The 25,435-nt window shown below is 47.6% G+C and overlaps 1 protein-coding gene across 2 annotated transcripts; it reads left to right on the top strand.

The window, feature by feature from the left end:
• Positions 1-25,133, top strand: ITPRIP (inositol 1,4,5-trisphosphate receptor interacting protein). Of its 2 annotated transcripts, none has more exons than XM_069019972.1 (3): positions 1-858; positions 5,907-6,013; positions 18,967-25,133. In XM_069019972.1, the coding sequence occupies exon 3, from the start codon at positions 18,980-18,982 to the stop codon at positions 20,627-20,629; it is 1,650 nt and encodes a 549-aa protein (XP_068876073.1). In that variant the 5' UTR covers positions 1-858; positions 5,907-6,013; positions 18,967-18,979; the 3' UTR covers positions 20,630-25,133. The 2 variants fall into 2 exon arrangements, with proteins under 2 accessions (XP_068876073.1, XP_068876075.1); XM_069019974.1 differs by lacking the exon at positions 1-858 and adding an exon at positions 5,305-5,797.
• Positions 25,134-25,435: the final 302 nt, after the last annotated feature.

The raw sequence follows: 25,435 nt of genomic DNA, 5'->3' as shown, positions 1-25,435 counted from the left end.
AGGGGTACAATATAGTTCCCTAAATCACATAGATGTTACTATGCTCGTGCCCTTAATCTTCCTGTGAAAGTGACAGTTGTTGAGAAAACTTACTTCTGTGAGAAATACAAGATGGCCTTTAACGCGAGAATGAGGGTAGTGTTGGAAAACTTTCAAAAATCCTTTACTGTGGCCTTGATCATTAGCTAACACTTGCTGTGCCTCAGTTCCCTCATCCCTACAAGGACCAAGCCTGTCAGAGTTCAAAAAGCATTTGGACAACACTGTCAGGTACATGGTGGGGTTGTCCTGTGCACGGCCAGGACCTGACCGTGTGGGTCCCTTCCAACTCAGGATATGCTACGATTCTAAAGAAACTGGTACCAATTCTGGGCCTCGGAAGGATGTTAGCAGCTCCACAACTTTTTACTTGTGCCAGCTTTGATTACGAAAATGGGTCAGCACCTCCGAGATCTACTCCTTTCTTCGATAAGAACAGTACGCGAGGTTACGTGTTTCAACTGCTTCCCGGACTTTCAGGCACGACCACCAGGAGGTCAGAATACATCCGAGAAGCAAGATGAGCGCATTTCCTCTCCGTCCGCCGTGCCCCCGGTCCAACACCATCTGGGAAGCTAATGGGGGAGCCGAGGGGGCGATCAGACAGCCCGCTACCGCCCGCCGGGGCACGGCTCGCCTCCTAGGGCTGGCGGGGGTGGTTTGAAGGAGGAGAGAAGCAGCAAACCAAAGAGCAGCGGCAGCCCGGGCGGGGCGGGCTCCTGCCCCTCGCCGCGCCGAGCCGCCGCCGCCCGACAGCGCCGGTGTGCGCGGAGCGCCCGGGAGCGGGGCCGCCAACCCGGCCCGGCCCGGCCCGGCCCGGTGAGTCTGTCCGGCGGTGCGGGGGGGGCGGGAAGGGCCGTGCCCGCCTTCGGGACGGAGCGGTGGTGCGGCCGTCCCCGGGTTCTCCTCACAGGGTAACTTTTGTGTTGTGCGCCTTCTCCGTCTCGGTGGGTACCGGGCCACCGGCAGGGTCGGGCCCCTGAGGTGGGGCACTGCGCCCACCAAAGTTCCTGCAGAGCTTTGGGCATCCCCTCTGTGCAGCCCCGGCGGGAGGCGAAGGCGCGGGGCGGCGGGAGCGGCGGGAGAGCGGCCGCAGGGACTCGGCGGGAGCGAGCCGGGTGATCGGAGACCTCTCGGCCATCGCCCTTTGCTGGTGACACAGCCCGTGCTGTCCTGGGGCCAGCGCTGACCTCCGACATGTACAGTCCCTGGAAAATGCATCACTGAGCTTTGCTGCGCGTTCAGTGTTACACGGCTTGGGCTTAAAACTTCCTTGTCTTTCTTCTGAGATACACAACATCTCACTAATGAGGACAGAGAGAAGGAGGGAAGTTTTCAGTGGAGCTGAAGAAGGGATATTTTCAGTAGAGCTGCTCTTCATGTGTGTGGGCATGTTTTTTATGGTGGCCAGCAGGTATTTGTAGCTCAAACCAAAGTGAGCCAGGAATGTGATACTGGAAGTCAATGGTCTGTAAAACTGACGTGCAGAACACGAGCCTTAGTGGCCTTCGCATCTTCAGCTTGGCAGTCTCCCACTGAAACAGTTCTTTTGGGAGCTGCCATGCTAAAATCCTTCAGGAAAATAGGACATGTTGCTATTGGCATCTCTTATGTGGTCAGGCAAGATGAGCAGTGTCTCTAAGCAAACATTACTATTAATATGTTTTTAATGAGTGCTGTAGGCCTCACCCATACCCAGTGCATCTCCTTCAGGCGCAAGTGTTTGCCATGAGCTGCCAGGCAAGGACCTGAGCTGCCAGGAAAGCAGCTCATGGACAGGACAGCCGCTATTGTGTTGTGTGAGGTTTTTTAGTTTGGTTTGGTGATGATGGTAATGCTCTTCTGCAACTCTGACTAAAGTGATTCTGGCTACCTTCATAGGCATCTGCTTTTAAAATCAGATTTTCCTTAGTATAAGTGAACGAGGTTCTCTCAGTCCTCAAAGAAAAGTACAGCATAGAAATTAGGAATAGAAACTTCAAGCCTTCTCTTCAGCCTTGTTTTCAGCACAATAGATGCTTCATGCTGCTCTCACGTGGGAACTGCACATATTTAGTGTGCTTGCCACAGATGTGGAGAGAGGTGAATTGATTTCCCAAATTCAGAGAACCAGTGTGAGTACTGGGACCAGCCTTGCGGGTTTCTTGACTCCCAGCTCTAGATGACACTATTTTTTGCTTGCATGACTTGGGTGTACGGGACTCAGTGATCTGTTCGCACCAGGGGCATCTGCAAGGAAGAAGCAACCTGTGCACGCCGAAGGCATTGAACTTGTTTATCAAGAGCTCAGGTGGTGCCCCTCCCCACCTAACTGTCTTCTTCCTCTTGTTGCTTGGAGCATTACTATATATATATACTAAGAACACTTTTTTCTTTTTTTCTTTTTTTTTTTTTAACACTACCTTCCCTGCCTCAAGTCAGGCTAAATATCCCTGGTCAGAGACTGAGGAATTTGGTTTTCTTAAGTAATTGTTTTGGGCCATGTGATGACTAGGGTAACCAAAAGCTGCATGTCCTGCTCCCCTTTTGTTTTTTTGTTGGTGCTATCCATGGCAGTAAGGGCTCTTGTGTGTCTCTGCATGCTGTCTCAGAGGGATGCCAATGCTTATGATTCTTCTTGCATGGCAATGACTAACACTGGAAAGGAATCTGATCCACAGAAAACTAACACTGGTGTTTCACAAGCTGATCTCACTAATTTCTGAGTTTGTTTTTCAAGAAAAACTGTATGGTTTTCCAAAGGACAATTTTAGTCTGGCTTTTGCAACTGTCTACTTGCTGACTGTGGTTTCAGTATCTTGGAGATTGCCTGCAAATGAATTAACACAGGTATATGAACTCCATGAAGAGCCTGCATGAGTGTCCCTGCTATCCTGTGCTGTCCTGTCCTGTCCTGCTCGCTCTGCTCTGCGGAATTGCAATTGCAATCCATAGCAGTGGTGCAATGGAAAAGGAAGCTGAAAAAAGCTTTTGGCTTGTTCCTTTAGATCCCCTTTAAAATGGACTGTTGGGTGGGCCAGCTTTTTCTCTCCCAAGTGTTATTACAATCCATTTATACTGGGGAAAAAGCAGGTTTGCTGCCAGGCAGCATATTTTCCATCGGCACTTGTAATTGTTGGGTGGCGGAGAGAGGTAGAGACTCTGGTTTCCAGGCTAGAGGGAGAGAGCGTGGCCAGGGTGTGCACTGGGTAACATCGTCATGTGCCCAACCATGAATTCCAGGTTTTGCAGGGATGTGGGCTCAGCTGTGTAAGCAAAACCTTCTGCCCACTCACTCCTTGGAGCAGGCAGGGAGGCAGGTAGCCAACCTTCAGGCAGCTTGAGGGATGGAGAGCTGGCCTGGGGTGTAGCTGCAGCAGGGCTCTTTTTTTAGCTTGTTTATACTTACACACACACGTGGGCCATGCAAAGTTGGCTGAGCCAACCTTGACCAGCAGCAAAACGGGTTTTACTGCCATGACCTGAAGGCCAGATCAGCTGCTGAGCTTTGCTGGAGCAGGGACAGCTTTTATTTCTGTCAAGGAGAGGAGGCTCTTGTGTAGGGCTGACTCAAAACAAACTCAGTTGCTCAGACTTCCTCGTGGAAGCAGTATTAAGATGGCTTATGGAAGACAAAGAGGTGATTCGAGGTAGGCAGAATGGCTTCACTGAGGGCAAATTATGCCTGACCAAGCTGGTGGCCTTCTATGGTGGAGTGACTGCAATGTTTGGCAAGGGAAGACAGACTGATTTAATTTACCTGGACTTCTGTAAGACCTTTGACGTGATTCCAAACGATACCCTCATCTCCAAATTCGAGACAAATGAATTGGAAGGGGTGACTGTTCAGTGGATAAGGATTTGACTGGATGGACACATCCAGAGAGTTGTGGTCATTGGCTCTCTGTCCAGGTGAGAGCCAGTGGTGTCCCTCAGGGACTGGTGCTCTTTAATACCTTTATCAGTGGCATAGTGAGATCGAGTGCACCCTCAGCAGCTTTGGAGATGACACCCAGCTGAGCAGTGCTGTTGGCACAACAGAGGGAATGGATGGCATCCAGGGAGACCTGGGCAAGCTTGAGAGGTGGGCCCACAAGAATCTCGTGAAGTTCAACAAGGCCAAGTGCAAGATGCTGCAGCTAGTTTGGGGCAGCTCCAGATATGAGGACAGACTGGGAGAACTCATTGAGGGCAGCCCTGTGGAGAATGACTCGGGGTGTCTCTGAATGAAAAGCTGGACTGACCCAGCAATGTGTGCCCACAGCCCAGAAAGCCAGCTGTGTCCTGGGCTGCTTCCAAAGCAGCATGGCCAGCAGGTCAAGGGAGGGAATTCTGCCCCTCTACTCCACTCTGCTGAGACTCCACCTGCGTGTTGCATCCATTTCTTTGGGGTTCCCAGCACAGGAAGGACACGGAACTCTTGGAGCAGGTGCAAAGGAGGCCACAAAGATGGTCAGAGGGCTGGAGCACCTGTCCTATGAGAACAGGCTGAGAGAGTTGTTCAGCCTGGAGGTTCTAGAAGAGACATCATTGTGGCCTTTCAGTACCCATAAGGTTCAGTCAAGGTCTCTCCAACATCTATACACATAGTTGAGGGAGACCCTAACTTAAACTCTCTCTTCTGAGATTTGAAAATTATCTTAACAAGTGAATTTTAAGTCCCATAGCAACAGTTCCTGCACAGCATTTAATAGCTCCTTTCCTCCAAGCAGATGCACCTGCTCTACCTCACTGGCCCTGAGCCACCATGAGACCAGACATTGCAGGCCCTCAGGGCTTACAAATATCCACTGGGATATTACAGTGCAGATCCAGACCACTGAGGTTTGGGGTGTCTTTCTCCTGTGTTCAGCACTCTGTGCTGCTGGTGGTGATGTTGTGGCAAAGGTTGAGCAGAGGCATCAGCAGCTCTGCAAGATGGGAGGGCTGAGCAGAGCCCATTTGCTCCATCTGGCCTCAGAGTGGAAGTTCCACAGAGAAGTGAAATTGTACTCACAGTCTGGTCAAAGCAGGTACGTGGGAGGAGGGAGGTGAATTGAAGGAGTTCAAGAGAGCAAGGATGTGTCAACCTAATGCTGAGCCCTGGAGCCTGAGCCCTACTCTAAAGCCCAGCTCAGCCCACACTGATCAGTTCATCAGGCTTTGGATGAAGACAGTGGGAAGGTTTGAAGTGGTGGTAGCTGGAAATGAGGGTGGTGCATTCCTCCTCCCCAGCCCATTTGTGCACAGCTGGGTAATGTCTCTGTTGTCTGCCTGCAACCAGCTTGTTGAGTCCTCTCCTGCTTCTGGTTGGGGGACTTTGTTTCCTGTTGCATATAAAATTTCTTCACTTCTCTATCCTAAAATATTGTAGTTTATCTTTTGTGGTTCTGTGTTTCACATCTTCCTGTGCTCTTACGCTTGCTTCCTGCCTCTTCTGTGTTTTCTGTTTCTCCCATTAGCTCTCTAAACCCAACTCCCCGAGCAAGTATTTCTACCTTACAAGCTGCTTACAGCAGCTAGATGCTTTTCTAGACAAACTAATCCCAGACAAAACTGTCCCAGCCCTTGCATTTACGCAGCTGCTCATTTGACCCTAATCCATTTTAAAAGGAGAGTGCTGGTGGGTGAGGATGGAGTCAGAGGAGGAGGTCCTTGCTTGCCGACAGGTCTGCAAGGCTGAGAGACCCATGGTGTGATCTGCACACTTTCCCATGGGAGAAGCAGCGTTTTAACTCTTCCCTGATCACTTCAAACTGATCATTTCTAGTCTCTTGAGCTTTTATGATCATTTTATTAGGTAAGGGCATGAGTTAATCTCTCTTTTAATCAATCCCTAATTTAGATAACTGCATTATGTACCCATCTTCTGCCTTCACTTCCTCATTCATTCTCTTTGTGTTTTGCAGACTTCCTGGCTGTGCTTCAGTGGCGGGTGACTGAATTTAGTCTTCTCTGCATCACGGTGATGGTATTAATGTGAAGTTTAATGAGCACCTGCAAAGCTGTGTAGCAGGTAAGTGCTCCAGGGGTCATTCTTCCTTCCAGATTTGATGGGATTTAAAAAAGCTTCTTGATGGGCTCTCACTAGGAGATCTTGAGCCTTGCAGCAGAAATGCTGAAAGGAAATTGGTGTGGCTCATATTTTAGAAATGTTCCCAGCAGTGAGGGACACAGCTTCTTGCAAAGCAAAAGGCAGCAATGTTGTGAAGGTTTAATCTGGAAATGGCTTCAGTGTGGAAGATCAGTGTTAAAAGCCTCTCTCTTCTGGACTTTGAATATAAAATTGTTTTTATTTGACTGCTTGGTACAGTTGGGATCTAGTCAGAGAATGATGGCAGAAGAAAGGGTCCAAAGCTTTGCTGACATCAGCTACTGATGCATTTTCTGCTGCGCAGGAGAACTTGCCAGAAGTACCTTACCCAGACTGGGAAAGTACTGGAATTCCCCTCTTCTAAGTGTTAGAGGGAGAGAAATGCCTGGGAGTGCCTGGACAACTTCCAGATGATCAAGGGTGACAGCAGCGGCAGACAAAGGGAAACAGTGTTTTCACAAGCCAGCGATGTGTAGAGTTTTCATGTTTGTATGAAAACCCCTAAAAACACGCTGAAAGGAGAACTGCTGGGTGAAACCAAGATGTCTGGCAGTGCTGCTCTGCAAGTGTGTGACAGGGGGCTCTATGGGCAACAGTGGTGGGACGGCAAGAACTGGAGCTGATGACAGAGGGAGCTGCCAGAGCAGCAGTCCTGGCTGCCACAATGTCCTGCTACAGATCTGAGTACCTGTTAGTTCATGCTTTCCACGTGATTTTTTTTTTTTTTTTTAACTTATTTATTCTGGATCTGTGTTGGGTGGTGTCTGTCCCCTTTTTCCCATGACAGAGTTCAAACAGCTGCTCTGCTCTAGCAAAGCTCAGCTCACAGAGTTCCCTGGCATGCTCCTCCAGCCAGCCCCGATCAAAGCTGTGAGAGCTGGCCCACTGCCATTCTCCTGTGTGTAAATGAAGCTCTTTCTCTTTTTCCTTTCCATTCACCATCTTTCATTATTATCCCTCCTCCAGAGTCAGGTTTTTCTGGCTGATCTAGCACATTATTTGTATCAGCAGTGTTTGCCTCAAGGCAGAGATGCTTTTTCAGCATTTATAGGGAAAACGTCTGGTGCATCCCACTGCCATGTATGTGGCTCAGAAAAACCAAGCATGGTGTTGGCAAGCATGAGGACCATTGCAGCCAACTGTTGCAGAATTTAAGCCCTGTTAGGCACAGTCTCCAACTCGTAGGGTTATGCTGGTTGCCTGGCAAAGGAAAACTTACTGTTCCCTCACTTTTGAAACCAGGGGAAGAGCACGTAGAGAAGGTTCTTGTGCCCTGAGCAGGAAAAGGGACATGAGTTATAAGGTGTCAGCTGATCCACCTGTGTCACAACTCATCTTTTCCTGGGTTGCCTCCAGGGATGGTGGGTGCCATCAGTTGAAAAGGAAGAGTTTGTGGTCAAACCCAAATAAAAACAATGTGAATCGGCTTCAGAATGCCTTGCTTTCAGCTCTTCCAACTTGCAGAGGGTTTGGTGATGCACCTGATGAGAAGTGGGACCAAATGGTTCCCACACTGTCTGCAAGGAGGTGAAGCAGCTCCCTAAGACAAGATACCACCTGCCTGTGCCAGGATCCCAGCAGGGATCCAAACAGCTTGTTTGGAGAAAGCACATGCAGTGATAAGGAGATTTTCCTGCAGGTAGGGGCAGCTAAGAAGTAGTCTAGACTGCCTTGAGAAGCAGAGATTTGCTGGAAGTTTTTCAGAAAAAAGTAAACAGAGACTTGCCAGAAATCATCCAGGCACAGTGTAAGCCGTGCGTGTAGGCAGAGGGAAGAAACTGTATTGCTTTTTCAGACCTCCTTTTTCTCCTAATTTTTAAGCTCTTGTAGAGTGTTAAGACATACCAGAGGTGGAGCTGAGGAGATTTCTGGAGCTTAAAATGTCACACTTGATATGCACACTATAATGCTTCCCAGAGGAGTTTGATCTTCCACATCTGCATTCAGAATGCTTCGATCCTGATCTATTTCCTCCTGGATGTTCAGGTACCTTACTGCCTCTGGTTTCGGAGGAGAGTTTGATTTCTAAAGGCCTCTGGGGATTTAGCAACCAAATACCTTGGGACTGTTGGAAACGTGAGGGAAAATACTTGAAGTTTCAGCAGCACAGACACCTCTGCACTGCAGATTGCAACTCATTCATGGTAGTTAAAAATTACCCTTATCTTCCAGTCTTGTGGGGGCAAGGATGGAAGGGATGTCTTTATTTTGAGTAGCTGGAATCCACCAGTTGACCCTCCCCTCCTGTAACACTAAATGGCACAAATTATCTGGCACAGTAGGTGACTTAAGGACAGAGCTCTAGTGTGGTCCCACCTAGTGAGATGGCTATGCTCAGTCTAAGAACCATGGCGATGCTCTTCTGCAGCCAAAGTCAAAAGATGGTCTGAAGGTGCTTGGATGATGTTTATCCCACCTTCCTGTTGACTCATAGCTGTATCTTGCTCTTGGAATAGGTGCAGGGTTATGATCTCACACTCTGAGGGAGTTACAGGAAGAAATGTCGACTGAACGGGAGGTATTTGTGTGCTAAGTCATCCACAACACGTGCTCTCAGCTCAGCCTTGTATTTGCTACTAGTCTTGGATGCTTTGGGTCATCCCCAGCATGTGGAGCTGGAGGCTTTGTTCCTTGCCAAGCTCCTTGCCTGCTGCAGCAGAGGGGTTTTTGTGCCTGTGAGCAGGGGCCCCACAGCTATGAGTCACAGTTCCCATTACGTTGTAACTTAGCCTTTAAGTGAGCCGAGAGGCTGTCCCTTGGCTTTCAAACAAAGCCTTCCTTTGTTGTGCTTATGGTATAAAGAAAGCAACCGTATGTGCTCACCCCAACATCCCAAATGAAAACCACGTGGCTTCACAATCTTAGTATGTGTGTTTGATACTTCTGCTGCAGCACTGCAAGTTACATCACCCCTTGAATCTTTTAGAGTTTTTCTTCCCAGCGTTCAGTTTGCAAATTCTCAGGGAAACAAAGAGCTTAGAGATGTTTTGTTTTCTTGGTAAGAAGAAGGAACTGAGCAGAGAGCACATGAAAATTATTAAATATGGGTGCATGTGGCAATAGGCTGATTCATTCCCTTGGGTGAAAATGGCTCTGGGTTGGTGGCCATGGGTGCTGAAAGGATAAGCTTCATGGAAATATTGTATGGAAGTGGGGCACTTTGTTTTCTTGTATGACTTTGCTTTCTTCTGCTGCTTTTTATTTATTCAAACTCATTTTGAAGAGCGGGATTAGCCAGAAGTACTCTGCAGCCAACATATTTGTGTGCATGCATCTGTCTTGGCAGTTTTTAGGTTTATGGCAAGTGAGCCAAGACTGGGATTTCTGCTTCCCAAAGCATTCGTGTTGTTTCTCCCGATCTTTTCTAGAGTCACTAGGTAATGAAGTAACAGGGTTTGATTCTTCCTTAGAGTCTGTGTGCAGTGCACAGTGTCTGCTTAGATCAAGGAGTCATCCTGGTCAGAGGCAAGGAAATGGGGCAATGCAGTAAAAGTGCTCTTGTTCTCTCTTCCTTCCACACCCTCTACCCATCCCTGCAGGGGCTTTCACAGGCTGATGGGTTGTGTTTTGTTTTTTACTTTATTTAAATAACTATATTGTGTTTAAAAAAAAAAAAGCTGGGATTTCAGGTAATGGAATAAAGCTTTGCTTTTGATTTCTGTGGTGATGTTTTGGCAACAATAGCCAGCTTTTAAATACAGTTTTTTCCCCTATTGTTTGAATACAAACAGCAGTGACTAGTTAGCAAAACAATGGTCCAATATCACACAAACCTTCAATCCCATCCAGCGTTTTTGAGTCCTGTTTAAGCACCTGCTTGGCCCTGCAGGTCTCTGTGAGTGTGGCTTTGTCACTGAGTCGAGACTGTGATGGAGTAGAACATCTCAGATCAGCCAAGTTCCCAACCTGCAATGAAAATTTCTTTTTGCTGTGTTTTTGTTCGGTGTGGAAGTGTCTGGCAGCTATTGTGCTTTCTGCTGTCTGTAATACGTTAATGCTCGTGGTTCATGACGGGAATGGGACTTCATAGTTTCACATGTAAAACGTAATCACTCTGCAAGTCATGTCTGAGCCCTGTCAATATCCACATGTGCTCTTTTTCAGATGTGCTGGGGTGCTGTGTCCCTGCTGAGAAATAACTTTCTAATAAGGTTTCCACCAATTCTTTTAATACCAAAGCATTCATTCCAATGGGTGCACAGTTAAGTTGTATGTACAAGGATGCATATGCTTACCACAGGATGAGGAGAGCCAGACTAACCACTGCCTGATTTAACAACAGTGGTGTGGGGTTTTTCCACCTTGCTGAGAATTAAGTGGGGAAAAGGGAGGCAAATTTAAACAAACATCTTGGCAATTTAACCCTTTCTGTACTCACCACCTCTCCCTGAGGTGACTGCCAGGCCAGATCCATGAGCCATGGCTTCCTCACATGCAAGGAGCTGTTGTGTGGCTGAAGGGGTGACAACCAGAGTGGGGCCCAGCGTGAGCACCAGGTGGAGGCCAGAGAGCCTCTGTGCAGTGACAGTGCTCCATACATTGTGGTTGACACTGTCAGGCTTTTGGTGGAGCAGCAGGGGTGTTTGTCCATCTGTGCTGATGAAAGAGTGTGCAAGGGAATTATCAACTATTACCCAGGCTCCCATCATGTTGGGTTGGAGGAGGAGGGTGCTGGTAATGGTGGTAAGTTAAGGGTTTTTTCTTTGTGTGTGTCTTTTCTCCTCCTAAACAACAAACAAACAAACAAACAAAAACAGAAAAAAAAAAAACCACAGAAGTTTGGTCTACTCTGTGGATACTAAAAGGCTAGCAGAGAAATTTTCTAGCTTTCTACAGCCACCTGTGAAAGTCTCCTTTCTCACGCAGCCTAGCTGGGAAACAGTTTGAGATTTTGTAAACTATCTCACAGGTGCAGGTTGTTGTGGAGATTGCTTTGGTACACTGGAAAAAATATTTTGGAAATGGGTGTTATACTGTTCAACCAATCAGTCTGGTAGGTGGTTGATCAATAGACCAATCATATCATTCCTCTATTGCGAACCAAGTTATAAAAGACGGATTTAATTCATTAATAAAGGGGGGGCATTTTATCCTGGACTTGAATTCTGTGTTGTTCCTCTCACCATCCCCGGTACAACAGCGACATTACTCCAGTTGTTTTCCTCACTATTAACAGACAAAAACAGACAAAATTTATTTGTCTTAAAAAGGCGAGCTGTTCCTGGCTGTGGTCCTACTACAACAGCTCAATACATGTGTGGGAATCACATACACACTTCCTACCTTTCCCCTCCTGCCTCTCCTGTAGCCAACACTGTTCCAATTTGTAAAACCCCTTCTTGGCCATAGCAGGGGGAACCTGAGGCACTACACAGACTGCCCATGTGCTGCCTGCTGACAAGAGTTGAGCTGGCTTACATAGTCAGAAAGCAATAAAAACACATTTGGACAATGAGCAGGATGCTGAGTAACACTCTCCTCATGCTGTTGGCTGTCTCCTGGTCTCCATGGGCACCCCCTCTTGGGTCCAGCCTTGCAGTGAGTGCTTTGGGGGCATGACGTGGGTTATTCATTAGTTGTTAAAGCTGCCTTTATTGGTGGCTGCTGGCTTCAGGGGCAGGAAGAGGATCATGTCTTGATTAGTGTTTTGATTAGTGGCATGTTTTGATTAGTGGCATGATACCTGTATGCACTGAGAACAATGATTTAGAAATGGGCTTGAAAAATCCCCACTTTCTGATGAAACTGAAAATCTAACATGTGCCACATCTCTTTGGGTTTTGTAAAAGAGCTCTAGAAGGCAAATAGCTCCCTTTGAGCCAGAAAGAAGACTTTGGAGTGTCTAGGCTTTGGGGTAAGGGGGACTGTGGGATTTTATGATGACAGCTTATAAAGGCACCCATGTACAGTGAAAGCTGAGGCAGGAGGGAAGTACCTCTGAGCATCCTGAGTGCTACCACAAGAAGAAAAGAAAAAATCCGTCCTACTTTTACCCACAGTGGTCACTGCAGTGTTAGGGGGTTCAAACTGCAGCAAGGGAGAGTTAACAAGGCCTGAGAAAAACTTCCTGATGGCAAAGGCAGTGAATGACTGGAAGACAGGAGAGAGACTGCCTGTCTTTCCTAGGGCCAGTCAAGCACTCCTCTGCCTGGAGAGATGCTGACAAAATCCCTCCTTTGGACCTGGGGCTGCCCAGCAGTATCTGCTTCCAGAGCACTGTCAGTGCCCTTCACATGCTTATCCCCCCCGAATCCGCCTGCCTGTGGGAAGGGAGGGCTATCTAGTCCTGTACACAGGATGAGCATCAGCATTTCCTTGGAAATACCTGCTCTGGTGACCTCCAGGAGAAAAATATTGTTTCCGAAAGTCCACAGCAGACCTGTTGGGCAGGATGTCCGACTCGGGCTGCGCGACTGACCCTGTTGGCACTGCAGCAGGCCTGGGACAGGATGTCCACGGATATTACGAAAGGCTAACGTTCTCAATCAAACAGCAGAACAATAGCTATCAGGCAAGTGGCCTTGTCCAACTGCTGTGCTGTGGCCAAGCAGCTAATCTAGGGTGTGGCTTCCAGGCATGGTTTGGAAGGAGGTTGCTGTGCCATACCTGACTGCCGTAGTCCTGGGCAGGGCAGCTGGCTTGTCCTGGTTTTAAACGTGGCTGTGTTACCAGTCTCAACATCCAGGCCCCTGCACCTCATGTATTGGTGCATTTGGTTCTTCCCCACTTGTGGCTTTGGTAGAGAGCCAAAGACAGAGCCCAATCCCATCTGCCTGGGCTGAACCAGTTGAGATTGTGCTGGCAGCTGGAATTCGGTACTTTGTCTGTAGCACTAATTTAATGCTCAAAAAACAGGTCAGAACATGAGTTAGAGCTGCTGTGGCTGGCACTGTTCTGTCCCAGTTGACATCTCATCCCACTGACATCCTGCACACAGCTTAATTCATAGGAGCTGAAAGTTCAAATGGAAGAAAGCACAAGCTGGTGCTGCTCAGGCTCTGTATTGGATTTTTATCCCTTAGTTTTCCTGTCTGGGCTGTGTGTGCTGCAGCTGACTGTGTGCTCAGGAGATAGGAGAGCAAGAGCTTGTCCTGGCTGTGCTGTGCTGTGTGAGTATAGGGTTGTCTAAGGAAGTGCCTCTGTCCAGGTTTTTGGCAGGAACAGTTATACTGACATGCATCTCTGCATTGCCCATTTCCCTGTCATTGTGTGAGTTTCTTACAAATCAGAGCTTGTAGTCCCCACTAAGAGAAAACCTGATTTCTTTTAGTGGCAGCTGGATCATATCTGAATACCTGCAGAGGTGGCAGTGATACTTGAAAGTTGGAGAAGGATATGGTGCATTACTAAAGGCTTTCAGCAAACTTTTATTCTTGCCTAGATCTCTGTAAATGCAGCAGAAGCTTTTTTCAGACTATACACTCAAAGGTTGAAAGGTAATTTGTTTACTGTTGTGCAGCAAGAGAAGGAATCACAGAGCTCCCAGCAGCTGAACAGTGAGGATGTGCAGCTGAGCTGAGCCTGAAACCCTTCACACTGAGGTTCGCATCTCTCCAGTAAGAAAGTCCCAGTTGCAGATTAGTGGATGGTTTCAGGTGTTAATCTCAATCAAAACAAGTAGCAGAGTCCTTTCCAAACCTCAAGGACCTTCCCAATGAGAGAGTCAGAAATCATATTTGTTCCCATGAAAGTTCTGGTTTCAAAAATTTGGCAGCTTTCAACGGAAAAGGCCTCCCAACCAGCTGTATTTTCTATCATCTACTTGAAATGCCTCTTTTCTTGCAGCCTACCAAAGCAAAACACAATGTAGCAGCCACCTATTCATTGCCTTTTGTGTCAGACAGATTGCAGGAAGCAATCGAGTGTGTTGTAAGTGATGTCTTGGCGTGTTCCAGTGTAATACTGAACTGCACTCGGTGGCTTGACTTGGGTTTTTCCAATTTAAGAATCAAAGCTTCAGCTCTCTCCTACCTGGTTTATTGCTGAACACCAGCCAGAGCATGTTTTGCTTACCGTGATTCAAAATCTAGAGGAATAAAATGCCTGAAAAAATAAAGCAATATGAGGAACTCTGGAGTAAAGGAAGGCACTGTTAATGAAAGAGAAATATTTTCCCATGTCTTCAGAGAAGGTAGAGGGTTATCTAGGCTCAGAGCACACAAGCAGCCTGCAGAGGCAGATTGCAAGCTGCCATCTCTTTCTTTCCTTTGCCAGGTTGAGCAGGAGGCAAAAGGGTCTAAAGCTGCTATGGAAAAGGGTGTGAGGAAGGCTTGGGGATGTCAGAAATTAAGCACATTTAGCTGGAAGGGACAGGACATTGTTATGACTTTGAGCATCATCATCTCCATGAAGGACTTTGCTGCTCCTGCCGGGAAATGCCCTGTGACAGGGTGGCTTGGGAAGGGGGAGAGCACACATTGCCACAGGGCAGCATCTGCCTCAGGCTGGTCCACACAAACCCTGTATGACCTCTGTGATGCTGTGAAGAGGAGAAGAAGCTGAAGGCGGAGCTGCTGCTGCCTGGCTCTGTGCAGGCTTCTTCCTGTGCTATTTCCCTTTCCTTATGCTGTGCTACCTGGAACTGTGCTCTCAGTGAGCCAAACATTACTAAATTGGCAGCAAAGGGCTTTGAGATCAGCTAAGGGTGAGAGCTGGCCTCCCTCTGCTTGTAGCTTCACGGCACCAACCTGAACTGTATGACAGCAGCATCACCTTTCCCCTTCCTCTCTTGGGGCTTCCTGCATCGTTCAGGACCTGCTCTGGTGCTGGTCAGGATCCTCCAGCTGAGGAGCCAGCTTCAGATTTGAAAGGATGAAGGCTAACCTGCCTGGGAGCTGAAGGTGGAGGGCTGAAGGTGCTCTTGGTGGACCCTTTGAACATACCAAGTGCTGCAGGATGCAGCTGATGTTTGTAATCAAGCAGCAGTGTGATCAGCTGTTTTTATCTCTCTGAGCACTCACTCCCAGCTGGAGGGTGGGATGGTGTCTGCCCCCTCACTTCCCAGGGTTGTGCAGAGTGGTCATTAACCTTAAACTCGGTGAAGGCTCTAGTCACTGCAGGAGTGGCACAGAAAAGCCCAGAAGGAAACTAATTCTAGTGCCAGAGGCAGGTTTGAACAAGTAGCATCACATGCTGGGCAGTGAGCAGAGACAGCTTTACATCAAGATAGTGAGATTTCACATACCCTGGCCCTTCTCCCTTTCCCAAGAAGCTTTCTTTGGTCTTCCTCCACCTTTCCCTGCTTTGTGCCCACAGAAGAAAGGGGGGATCTCTGCATTCTCACCTGGCCCAGGGAGCAGGGTGCTTTGGCCCAGGCTGCTTTGGCTGCTGGCAGGAGTGGCCTGCCTGTGGTGCAGACCGTGGCATCCTCTGGGGGGTCTTTGGAGCCCCAGGACTGCCACAAGAGGTTCTGCAGAAGGTAGGTAGGATGTAAGCCTGTTACTGAGTCCAGATGTTGTTTATACTTTAAATGGGAAAAAACTGTCAGGGTGAGAAATTCAGAAAAGGTTGCAGATTACTTTGAGAACTTGCTGTTTAAAAACTTAGGAATACCTTTTATTTTTTTCCCCCATATTTGAAATGTTGCTAAATTTGATACGTAGATTGAAAAATTGCCATTTCTCTTTCTTAGTCTCCAGCTCGGAAAGGTTTGGACTCTCTCCCTCTTCCCCACACAAAAGCTGTCTCAGCCTGAGCAGGTATAAATATTTTTATCCAGCTTAAATAGCTTGGGCTGAAGTTAAAAGCAAGAGGGAAGATCAGCCTTTGTTATGGGGAATGCTGGAGCGCTGTAGCAGGCAGTGCTACTGGTTTCACCTGTATTGTTGAGTCTTTCATTTTAGCCAGGAAAGCTGTGTCTGAGAGATGTGGGAACGCTCTGCCCGGACCACTCTTGCTGCTGCTGAGGCCAGGCTCCACTGACTTCAGTCACTGAGCACCATTAACCTTAAGCCTTAACTGAGGTTAATGTTTGGCTTCATTTTCTGGAGTCAGTAGCTACAGTAGCAAAAGGGCAGTTTTGACCAGCAGAACTCACTCTGGGCTGAAAACAGATATTCCTCTCACAAATCCACATGGTGTGACCATCTTGTCACTTCCAGTTTCCAGAGGTTGCCTGTAGGGTTTGCTGAGGGCAGAGGTTGCATGCATGTTCCCCAACCCAATCCTGCAAAATGAGCTGGAGTATCCTAGAATGTCAGTGTGACCTGGAGTGACTTCAACTGAGCCAGCCAGTGATGAATTCGGGGATGTCTGGCCTAACTCCTGCTGCTAGCAGAGCTTTGGGACAGGTAACTGTGGCAGCAGTGTGCCCATGGGCAGCTGGGCATGAGAAAGAAGATCCTAAAGATGCTGACTTCTTTCAGCCTTACGCATCTTAGAAGTAATGTGGTAACAGTAAAACATTTCATGTGCAGGGACAGTGGTCTAGCAGAGCAAAGCAGTGATGTCATCCTGGTCAAGACTGCAAGAAGGAGGCACCTGGCCCCTGGCCATGTTATTTTTAAGCTTGGAAGGCACACGTGGTCTGCAAGAGCGTAGCACTAAGGAAGGGAACTCGCGAGCGCTTCCTGCCCTGCCCCAGCAAACTGATAAAGCCCTTTGCAATGCAGGGTGACCCCAGTTTATTTTTAAAATGTGCCCAGGCATGGAGCTCACTGAATAACTGGAACACCCGGATTTGGACATTAATTCAGCTTTAATTCGTTGCCTGATGAATTAAAGAGTTAATGTAAATGTAAAAAGGGACAAGATAGGGCCACAAACTATTTCCAGAGCAATGTCTGCATAAGAACATTTAACTGTGCATGTGCATGGCATCTAAAAAAAGGGTAGTTGGTAAATGTTACACAGGGAGGGGCATGGAGCATTATCCTGAGCACCGTGTGAATTTTCTTGCTGCTTGGATAATGCATCTCAATCCTGTTCCTTTCCCTGGTTATTCCAGTCCCAGCCCTCTCATAAGCAAAGATAATTGTGTGCCAAAGGATACAGTTCCCATGTACAGTAAATGCTCACATTGAGGAAATCCAGGTTCCTGCAGTCAAAACCAGCAGTTTGTTGTGCAGTTATGATAACAAGGTCCACTGGGATGCATTTATCTTTATTGTGTGCCCTGTGGAGGCATAAATGAGATTGCCAGAGATATTTTCCTTCTTGCCCAGATGCTGGGACAGCAGGATTGCTGTGGCAACCAGCAAAACATGCTGGTTTCAAGCCAGGAAGGAGCTATTCCAGGGGGTCAGAATTACAGCCCTGACCTCCTGGAGCACACAGAGTGCCTCACCATCTCTTGGCTCTCTATGAAACAGCTTCATTCCCACAGCAGAATTACTTAGGAATGAGATTGCTATTTCTGGTCTGACTGATGAAGTATTTTATTGATAGACTTTATTTCTGTAACAGAAACCCTTCTCTCCCAAGCACTTTTGAGGCATTAAAACAGCTGTGCTAAAATTTCCCAGCTGGAAGAAGAAATATCCCTGCTTGTCTGTCTTGTCCTTCTGATCTCCCTATGCTAGGACTGAGAGGTGATACTGCTAGAAAGAGGGACTGGTGAGCTTCCAACATCACAGCAGTGGGTGACAACTTCAGATTGTACTGCCCTGGGCAGGCACTTGGGCTCTTGATAATGATGCCAGCCCTCCAGAACCAGAAATGCCAGCTGGGAGGAAACAGGCCAGGCTTTAGCCTGAGCACCATCTGGCCCAGCCCTCTGGGAGGCCTTGTCACCACCAGGCAGAGACCCTGGCAATGGCACCATGTCCTAGAAAGTTGGGAATTAAATCCTTTCATTGTGAGCCCCATGGCACAGAGAGATTTATTAAATGTGGGGTTGGAGCAGCAGAGCCAGTAACCACACAAAGTCACTCCAAAACACCATAGTGGTCTCAGTCATGCCAAGGGCCTGTGCAAGGGGTGACACGTGGGACTGTTGCTGGCACATGGCTGGGATGTGGCTCACAGCCTTGCTGAGGTCACTGCTAACAGGAGTGAGCTGGCTGCAAGCACAGCTGTTAAGGGGCTGCTTGGGGGAGATGGCTTAGCCATGGTTTTTACTAATGTCTTCCACAGGTCAGTAGTGTTGTAAGCACCAAAAATAAGCAACCTGATGCTTTTAGAACTACTGAGCTAAAGGAAACCCTTTCCATTTTAGCAGAGTCTCTGCCCTTCTTCTGGGGACTGTGATCATGAGGCATCCTGGGGGCCAGGAGGGTTTGCCACAGCCTGATCCTGGTGGTGCTGAAAGGCAGGAAGAGCTTTGCCTGTAGTTCCTGCTTAGAAGCACAAAGCTGTGCAGGCTTGTTCCCACTCATGTGCGCCTCACCAGCAGGGCAGTGAAGGCTGCCCTGATCCAAGCAGGCTGTGTGGGTTCCCAGACATGCTTAACATGGAAGGTGGCCAGGACAGACCTGCCTATGCCATTGCCATATCTGAAATATTAGCTTTATGGTGAGAAAAAGCAGTGCTCATCTCCAGTCCTGCTTTTATACACCTGGGGAGGTTCTGCTTGCTTCTTTCTTTCCCTTTCTGTCCAGGGAATATTAAAGGAGAGGCAAAGGAAGGACATGCCCTCCCATACTGCCTAACAGCATCGCAAAGGGTTGACAGCAGGAAGTGCCTTCACAGTTCTGTTTTTCGAAGTTCATTTGATAAGAGCCTCTTTCATCTCACTGTCAGCTGATAAAGCCTCTTTGGGAAGTTGGTTATTAACTTGCAGAAAGGGCTGTGCATGTAGGAGTTTCTAGATTCAAGCATTTTTTTCAGGGCTAGAAAGGATGTCAAAGTTTTTCTTGCAGTGGGGAGTTCCTTTCATTTTTTCACTTGAGGGAAGATATTTAGAATCATGGGTCATTCCACCTTTCTCTCTCTTCCAGGGAAGGAATTGCCATGCCCGTGGGACTCTTCCGGGTGTGCCTACTGGTGATTACAGCTATTGTCAACCACCCGCTCTTCTTCCCTAAGGAGAATGGCACCGTCCCCGAGAGCACGGAAGAAATCATCCAGAAGATGAAGGAGCGGGAGGAGAGCCTTCGGCTGGAGCAGTTGCGCTTGGAGCAGGAAATCGCGGACCAGGAAGCCACACAGAAGGCTCTGGAAAAGGCTGCAGTGGTAGTGGAGGAAAGCAAAGAGGAAAAGGTCCGATGGGATATATGGACTGCCCTTTCCATGGTCATCTTCCTGCTGATTGAGCTGTGGAGGCAGGATTTCCAAGAGGGGAACTGGCAGGACACAGGAGGAGAAGAAGATGACATGGCAGTCCTGGGGAAAGCATTTAAAGGAGTGGCCTTCCCTGACAAGGCTGTTCTGGCCAGCTTCTATGAGAAGCGTATCCTGGGTACCACTGGAGACATGGCCAGGATGCGGGAGATGGTGGAGGGCTTTGCAGATGACCTGCTGGAGGCCTTGAGGAGTGTTTGTAACCGGGATGCCGACATGGAAGTGGAAGATTGCGTGGGTGTGGGGAGCATGTATGAAAACTGGAGAGTGCGTAAACCCTTCGTCTGTGATCTGATAGTGCCTTTTGCCCCCCCAGAGCCTTACTGCTTTCGCTGCCAAACCTGGTGCTCTGGTGACTCTTTTCCCCCAGATGAACAAGGTTACGGCACTATCAAGGTGTGCAGGGCAGATGAGGATGCGACAGGTTGCATCTGTGACAAGACTAAACTAGGGGAAGATATGCTGTGCCTCCTCCATAGCCAGGTCAGTAGTACCAGGCCCAGCAGTGAGATGGAAGATCTCCTGTGCTTCAAAAATACTCAATATCTGGATGCCGACCAAGTCATGAAGTGGTTCCAGATTGCTGTCACCAAGGCCTGGAACAGAATCTCCCACAAGTATGAATTTGACCTTTCCTTCAGCCTCCTGGACTCACCAGGAGCCCTGAAGATAAAATTTAAATCGGGGAAATCGATTGCCTTCAACCTCACCCCTGTGGTGCAGTATGAGAACTCTGACGTTTACTTCATCTCCCACTTCCCTCGGAGCAGCCTGGCAGCAGACATCCCCTCCAGCACCCACTGGTTTCTCACCTTCTCAGTGTATGAGAGGAGGTTCATCCAGCTGGTCTCCAAAACACTGCCTGCCAATGCCTGCCACGTCAGCTGCCTTCAGATCCTCTCTTTCCTCCATGGGAAGCAATGCAGCCTCACAGGTCCCAGCGGGCTCACCAACTACCACCTGAAGACAGTGCTGCTGCATCTCCTGCAGGCATGTCCCAGTCAGGACTGGGCCCCAGAAAAGCTGGAGGCCCGCCTACAGGACATGCTGAAATTCCTAGAGAAATGTTTGCATGAAAAGAAGCTCTATCACTTCTTTATTGGCAATGGGAAGGTACCAGCAGAGCTGGGTTTCCCCATCATATTTCAGAGGGCTGAGCCTCTCAACCTTTTTCGTCCCTTTGTGCTACGCAGGGACATTTACAGGAAGATGGTGGACACGTTCCACGAGATGCTCAGGAACATGTCTGCACTGATCAATGAGTACACAGTGCACATTCCCCTTGCACACACCAATGGGATCCGTAAGGAGCCCCTTTAACCAAAGCCAAACTCTAAGCACAAGTCCAGAGGGCAACTTCCTGAAGCCTACTGGAGACAGCTAACTTTGCCAATACAGCTTCTTGTCTGGAGCTGAACCTGTCCTGGACCATGGTTCCTGCAGAAAGGAAGAGGCAATGAGGGGAGAATAGGGGGAAACTGGAAGATACAGTGTTGAAGTAGGTTTCTGCTCCACTGCTGTGCTTGGTTTTATGCAGCTAAGACTATATTTTTCTATTTTGTCTCAGTCATGCTACAGCAGTGGTGAGCAAGAAATATAAGTAATTTATTCAGATGCCTGCAATGCAAATGGGGGTGGGGGTGTGATGGTGGCCATATACTTCATTTCCTTCAGAAGAGGGAGATGTGAACAGGGTGCGGGAAATCAGAGACAGGATCTTGGGATCAAAGGAGCCTGTCTGCTTGCAGACAGCAGGAGCTCTTTCACCAATGGAAAGGGCACCATTAGACTCCATGCTGGTGTGGAGACAAGGAGGGTCATGCACAAGATCTGGACTGGATGGAAATCCTTAAATAAAACACAGCTTCAAAAGGGAACTGCAACTAAAACAAAAGAAAAAAAGAAGAAGAAAAAGCCTTCTTGATTGGACTTGCAACAGCAATTTAAATGGCTTGTCCTGTCCTTCAAAAACACCCCTGCACATTTTTTCTCTTGTGGGAAGATGTAGCAGAGCAGGGTCTGTGTCTTCAGACCATTTCATTCGAGTCTTCCATGGTAACACGGCTAGTGGTTTATATTCCTGCCCATTTTGTATGGATTTATGAACAGGAACCTTTTTTAGCTTAGATAACAGAAACACCACTATTGAGTTCTGACATTTTGGGTTGTTTGTTTTCCTTACCTTGGGGCACTAAGGCTTGAGAACAGCCTAGAGAGAAAGGAAAAGCAGGGGTTGAATTATATGATCTTTGGAGGTCCCTTCCAGCCCAAACTATTCTGATTCTATGACTGCTGTAAGTTTTGCTTTTGTAAAAGAAGCAGTTCTCCAAAATTATCCTGTAATGAAACCAATCTCAGCGGTCTGGTAGCAGGAGTGAGCAATCACCCTCCAAATGAGAATGTGACTCTGCATGTGGTTTTAATTAGGCCAAGGCCAGCAGGGAGGAGAAGGAAGGGATGCAAAAGATGCTCATGTAGTAGACCTGGGCAGTGTTGTCTGCAGCTGCCTTGTGATCCGTGTTGCATCTCTTCTGCTCCACATATGCAGGCAATAGTTACTTTATACATTCTCCTCAATCTTTTTAAAGACTGCTACTCTGAGGAGCTGCACTAGTGGACTGTAGTTTGCTGAGCTGGGAGTGCAAAGGAGGAGAGCTGCTGCAGGCTTTCAGGCCAGGGGAGAATCTTGAGGCATGTGCTAAAAAAAAAAACCAGTGCAGAAGTGGAAATGCCTGAAATCCCCCAGGAAGCACATTAGTGCTGTGCCAGTGGGCTGCCCAGCCCCAGCAAGGTGGTTTTGCTGGAGGAGAGGACTCAGGAGATCCTCACCTCCTGAGTGTGGGGTCCAAGCCAGGGCCTCAGTGCATAATTGCTTTATGCTGGTCCCAGGAGCCTGGCCTCCAGTGCTAAGGGGCCTTTCCTACCATTTTCTTACACTAGGATTTCCTGCAAAGTTTTACACTAGGGCTTCCCTTAATCCTGTTTACAAGAGGATAGTTGTTCTGTGAGGTAAGACCCGTCAGGGATGCTTTTACTGTCACTCCACGGGTCCCTTTTTATCAATCCTCTCACATCAGAGAGAAGATTGAATCCTGTATCACTGCTGGGGACAGCATACAGCATGAAGCTTGCTATCCAGCCTTATCCAGTTAATAAACAAACTCTGCATAGACATGTCCTCTCCTCCCTTTTCCTGGTAAAAACTGTTTCACCACCTCCTTGGTGTCTGCTCATCTCTCCCTCCACCAGTGAGGGACACTTCACGCACAAAGGCAGAGAAAGCTGTAAGTCGTGTCTCCACACCTGGTTTATAAGAAAGCACAGGTGGTGACAGGGAACTATGCTCAAAGTGCTGCTTCCTTTGGTTTTTATTACCACAGGTAGTTAAGTAGGATCTCTGAGCAGAAAGTAAGTGGTAGGTAGGAATGGGAGAGAAGAGGCTGGTGGGTAATGCCAGCAGGCAAAAGTCTTGGATCATCAGTGTTTGCTTCAGCGTCCTTGGTGATGAGTGCCTGGGAGATTGCCAGGGCTGGCAGAGCAAAAGGGCAGGACTAATTGCTGACGCTAACGAGTGCTGTAAGCCCCTGGCTTTCCTTAGTACAGCCAAGAGGGCTTTCCTCAATAGGAAAGAGCAGGAGCAATCTCAGGGGACATGGCAAGCAGGTAGTGACAAGCAGAGGTGCAGGGAGGGTGGGTCAATACTGGAGCCTGGAGGCTGCATTGGAAGCTGTGTAAGTTGTTTGCAAACCCAGGCCATTTGCCATTTTTACCTGCCAGGGTTTACTGCTAAGTGCCCGTAGCAGATCCAGCTTTACATGGACTGCTGGCAGACAGGTCACACTGGAGCAGTTGTGGTTGGAGTTGCTTCTAAACGTGCCCCAAGCCCAGCCAGAGAGAAATTAGAATTTCTCTGCCGTTTCCTGTCAGGAGTCTAAATTTAGACTGTCCAAAGAACAGAAACAAATCTGCAACCCAGGTCCCTCAGGAAATTACATTCAGAGTTGAAAAATAACTTTTATATAAGGTTGAGCAGGGGGGAGCATGAGAAGAAAAGGCTATTAAACAGAATAAGGTAACTCCCCTATTAAAATGTCAGAACAAAGCTTTGCAAGCCAGTTGCAATGGGCTTGTAAACATGCCTAAACTCGTCTTTACACAGCCCCAAGCACCACTGCTCAGACTCAAAGGGAACCTGAACTGATAAGTGGATTGAATCTTTTGTTCTTTGTTTTCTGTACTTGTATGCCTGTTCTCTCTTATGCCCAAACTGACCCTGAAGTGTTCCCATGGGGTTTAGTTGAACACAAGCTGGAGCTGAATCAAGTAATTTATGGATTTGATTCCACTGAAAGCAAATTGCTTGGCTTAATTTTCCTACATGCAATATGCTCATTTTGCCCTGAGCACCTTTAAAGTGATCTGGTTTGTGCATTTAGGCTGTGAGGGAACCCACTCATGCCTGTTGGGGGGAAGGGTTCTCTGTGATTATAAGCTGTGCTCCAGTCAGCCTCAGAGAGGAGATCTTCATTGGAAGCCGAAGGTACCAACATGTCCCCTCAGAAGAGAGGCTGGTACACACTGTTTCTTCGGACCACACCTCTGCCGTGGTACAAGGAGGCCGTGAGGTGAAGCACATCATTCCTTGGACTTCCTTGTCTCTCCTGTGTCAAATCTTTGCCCACCAAATACTAGCCTATCAGTAAAAGCCCACATTCCCATTTCACAAAATAAGGTTTTTAAGACAATCCAGTTCCATCAGCCAGCAAAAATGTCCTAAGAATTTTTAGTGTTGCCCATGATTCATGTTCTGCCTTGATTAAAATCTGGGTGGGTATTCATAGGAAGCAGCTTTAAAGGGTGGGAGTGGAAGTGAGATTTTGTGGTTTAAAGTGAAAAACGTTCTTTTAAAACCAAACTGCATATGACACCTGAGTAACAAACCTGAGTAACAAACATCTCTTTGGCATGCCTGTATCTCACATCCTTAGGATGTGAGACATCCTAAGGAAAGGTAAATGGCCTCTTTCTTGTGCCTCAGAACTGTTCTTTGCTATCTGCTAACCAAGTGAATTCAACAGATGAACTCTTGAGTGCCTTCCACTGCTTTCCAACCACTCCCTGTGCCCTCAACTTGTGGTTTTAGTATTTTATTACAGGCTCTGTCAAAGCAATGGAATTAGTGGTCGGTTGATAGCAACCACTGATCTACAGCATAGTCTCAGGAGCCATTTGCCTTCAGAAAATGTCTTGGTCTAAGGTTATTATTGCTGTTCAGGAGCTGAATGTCTTCTAAGGGGAGATGCTGGGTGTTCACTGTTAAGCAGACACAGAAAACAGTTTCTCTCTCTGCAAGTTGCTCTGTATACAGGTCTTACAGGGGTGTAAAAATGTAGTTTAGCAAAATGATCCAAAAATGTATCCAGTATTCAAGCAACAGGATTTGGTGTTCACCAGCCATTTTTAATGCAAAGTCTTTGCAGTGTTTTCTCTGTGGTGAAGAAATGAGACTTAAGGCACCTGTAACAGCTTTGCTGCTGCTCAGTGAGGGGTTGGCTCTCATAGGACCTTACCTTGTAAACAGCTTTATTTATTATTTGTCGTTTTTTAGAACTGGGGGGGTCTGTGTATAACATGCTAGCTCAGAAGCAAAACTAGTGCAAAGATCAATCTTGGATGCAGCCAAGATGGGCAATGACACCAGAACTCTCCAAACTAAGGTCTTCCTTGATTGACAATGCTGTACTTAAACTGCTGCTTCTATAGCAGGACACTGTTGAATTTGTATAGATCTTCTCATGCAGCTTTATTTATAATAAAGGAAGTCTTGTACAAAATCTAAATGAGCATGAAGTCTCTTTTGTTTCTAGTTCCCTGCAAAATGTTTCTAAGAGAACAGAAGGAAGGAGTGGGGATATTTCCAGTGTGATCCTAGCACAGTGAGCTCAGCAGCAAGAATCCCTGTAGAAATTATTCCAGAATAAACTGCAACATGAACATAAAATGGGATAGCTATTCCAGAGTAATGCCAGGGATGTCATTCTTCTTGAGAATATGAACCCACAGAAAATCAAAGTAATTATTCTGAATGTCTGCTTAAAACCACCCTTTTGTGGCAAGCCCTAAATA

This window comes from Aphelocoma coerulescens, chromosome 6, assembly GCF_041296385.1.
Source record: "Aphelocoma coerulescens isolate FSJ_1873_10779 chromosome 6, UR_Acoe_1.0, whole genome shotgun sequence".
NCBI lineage: Eukaryota > Metazoa > Chordata > Aves > Passeriformes > Corvidae > Aphelocoma > Aphelocoma coerulescens.
The sequence above is the reverse complement of the archived record's forward strand: the minus strand, read 5'-3'. Positions and strand labels throughout refer to the sequence as shown.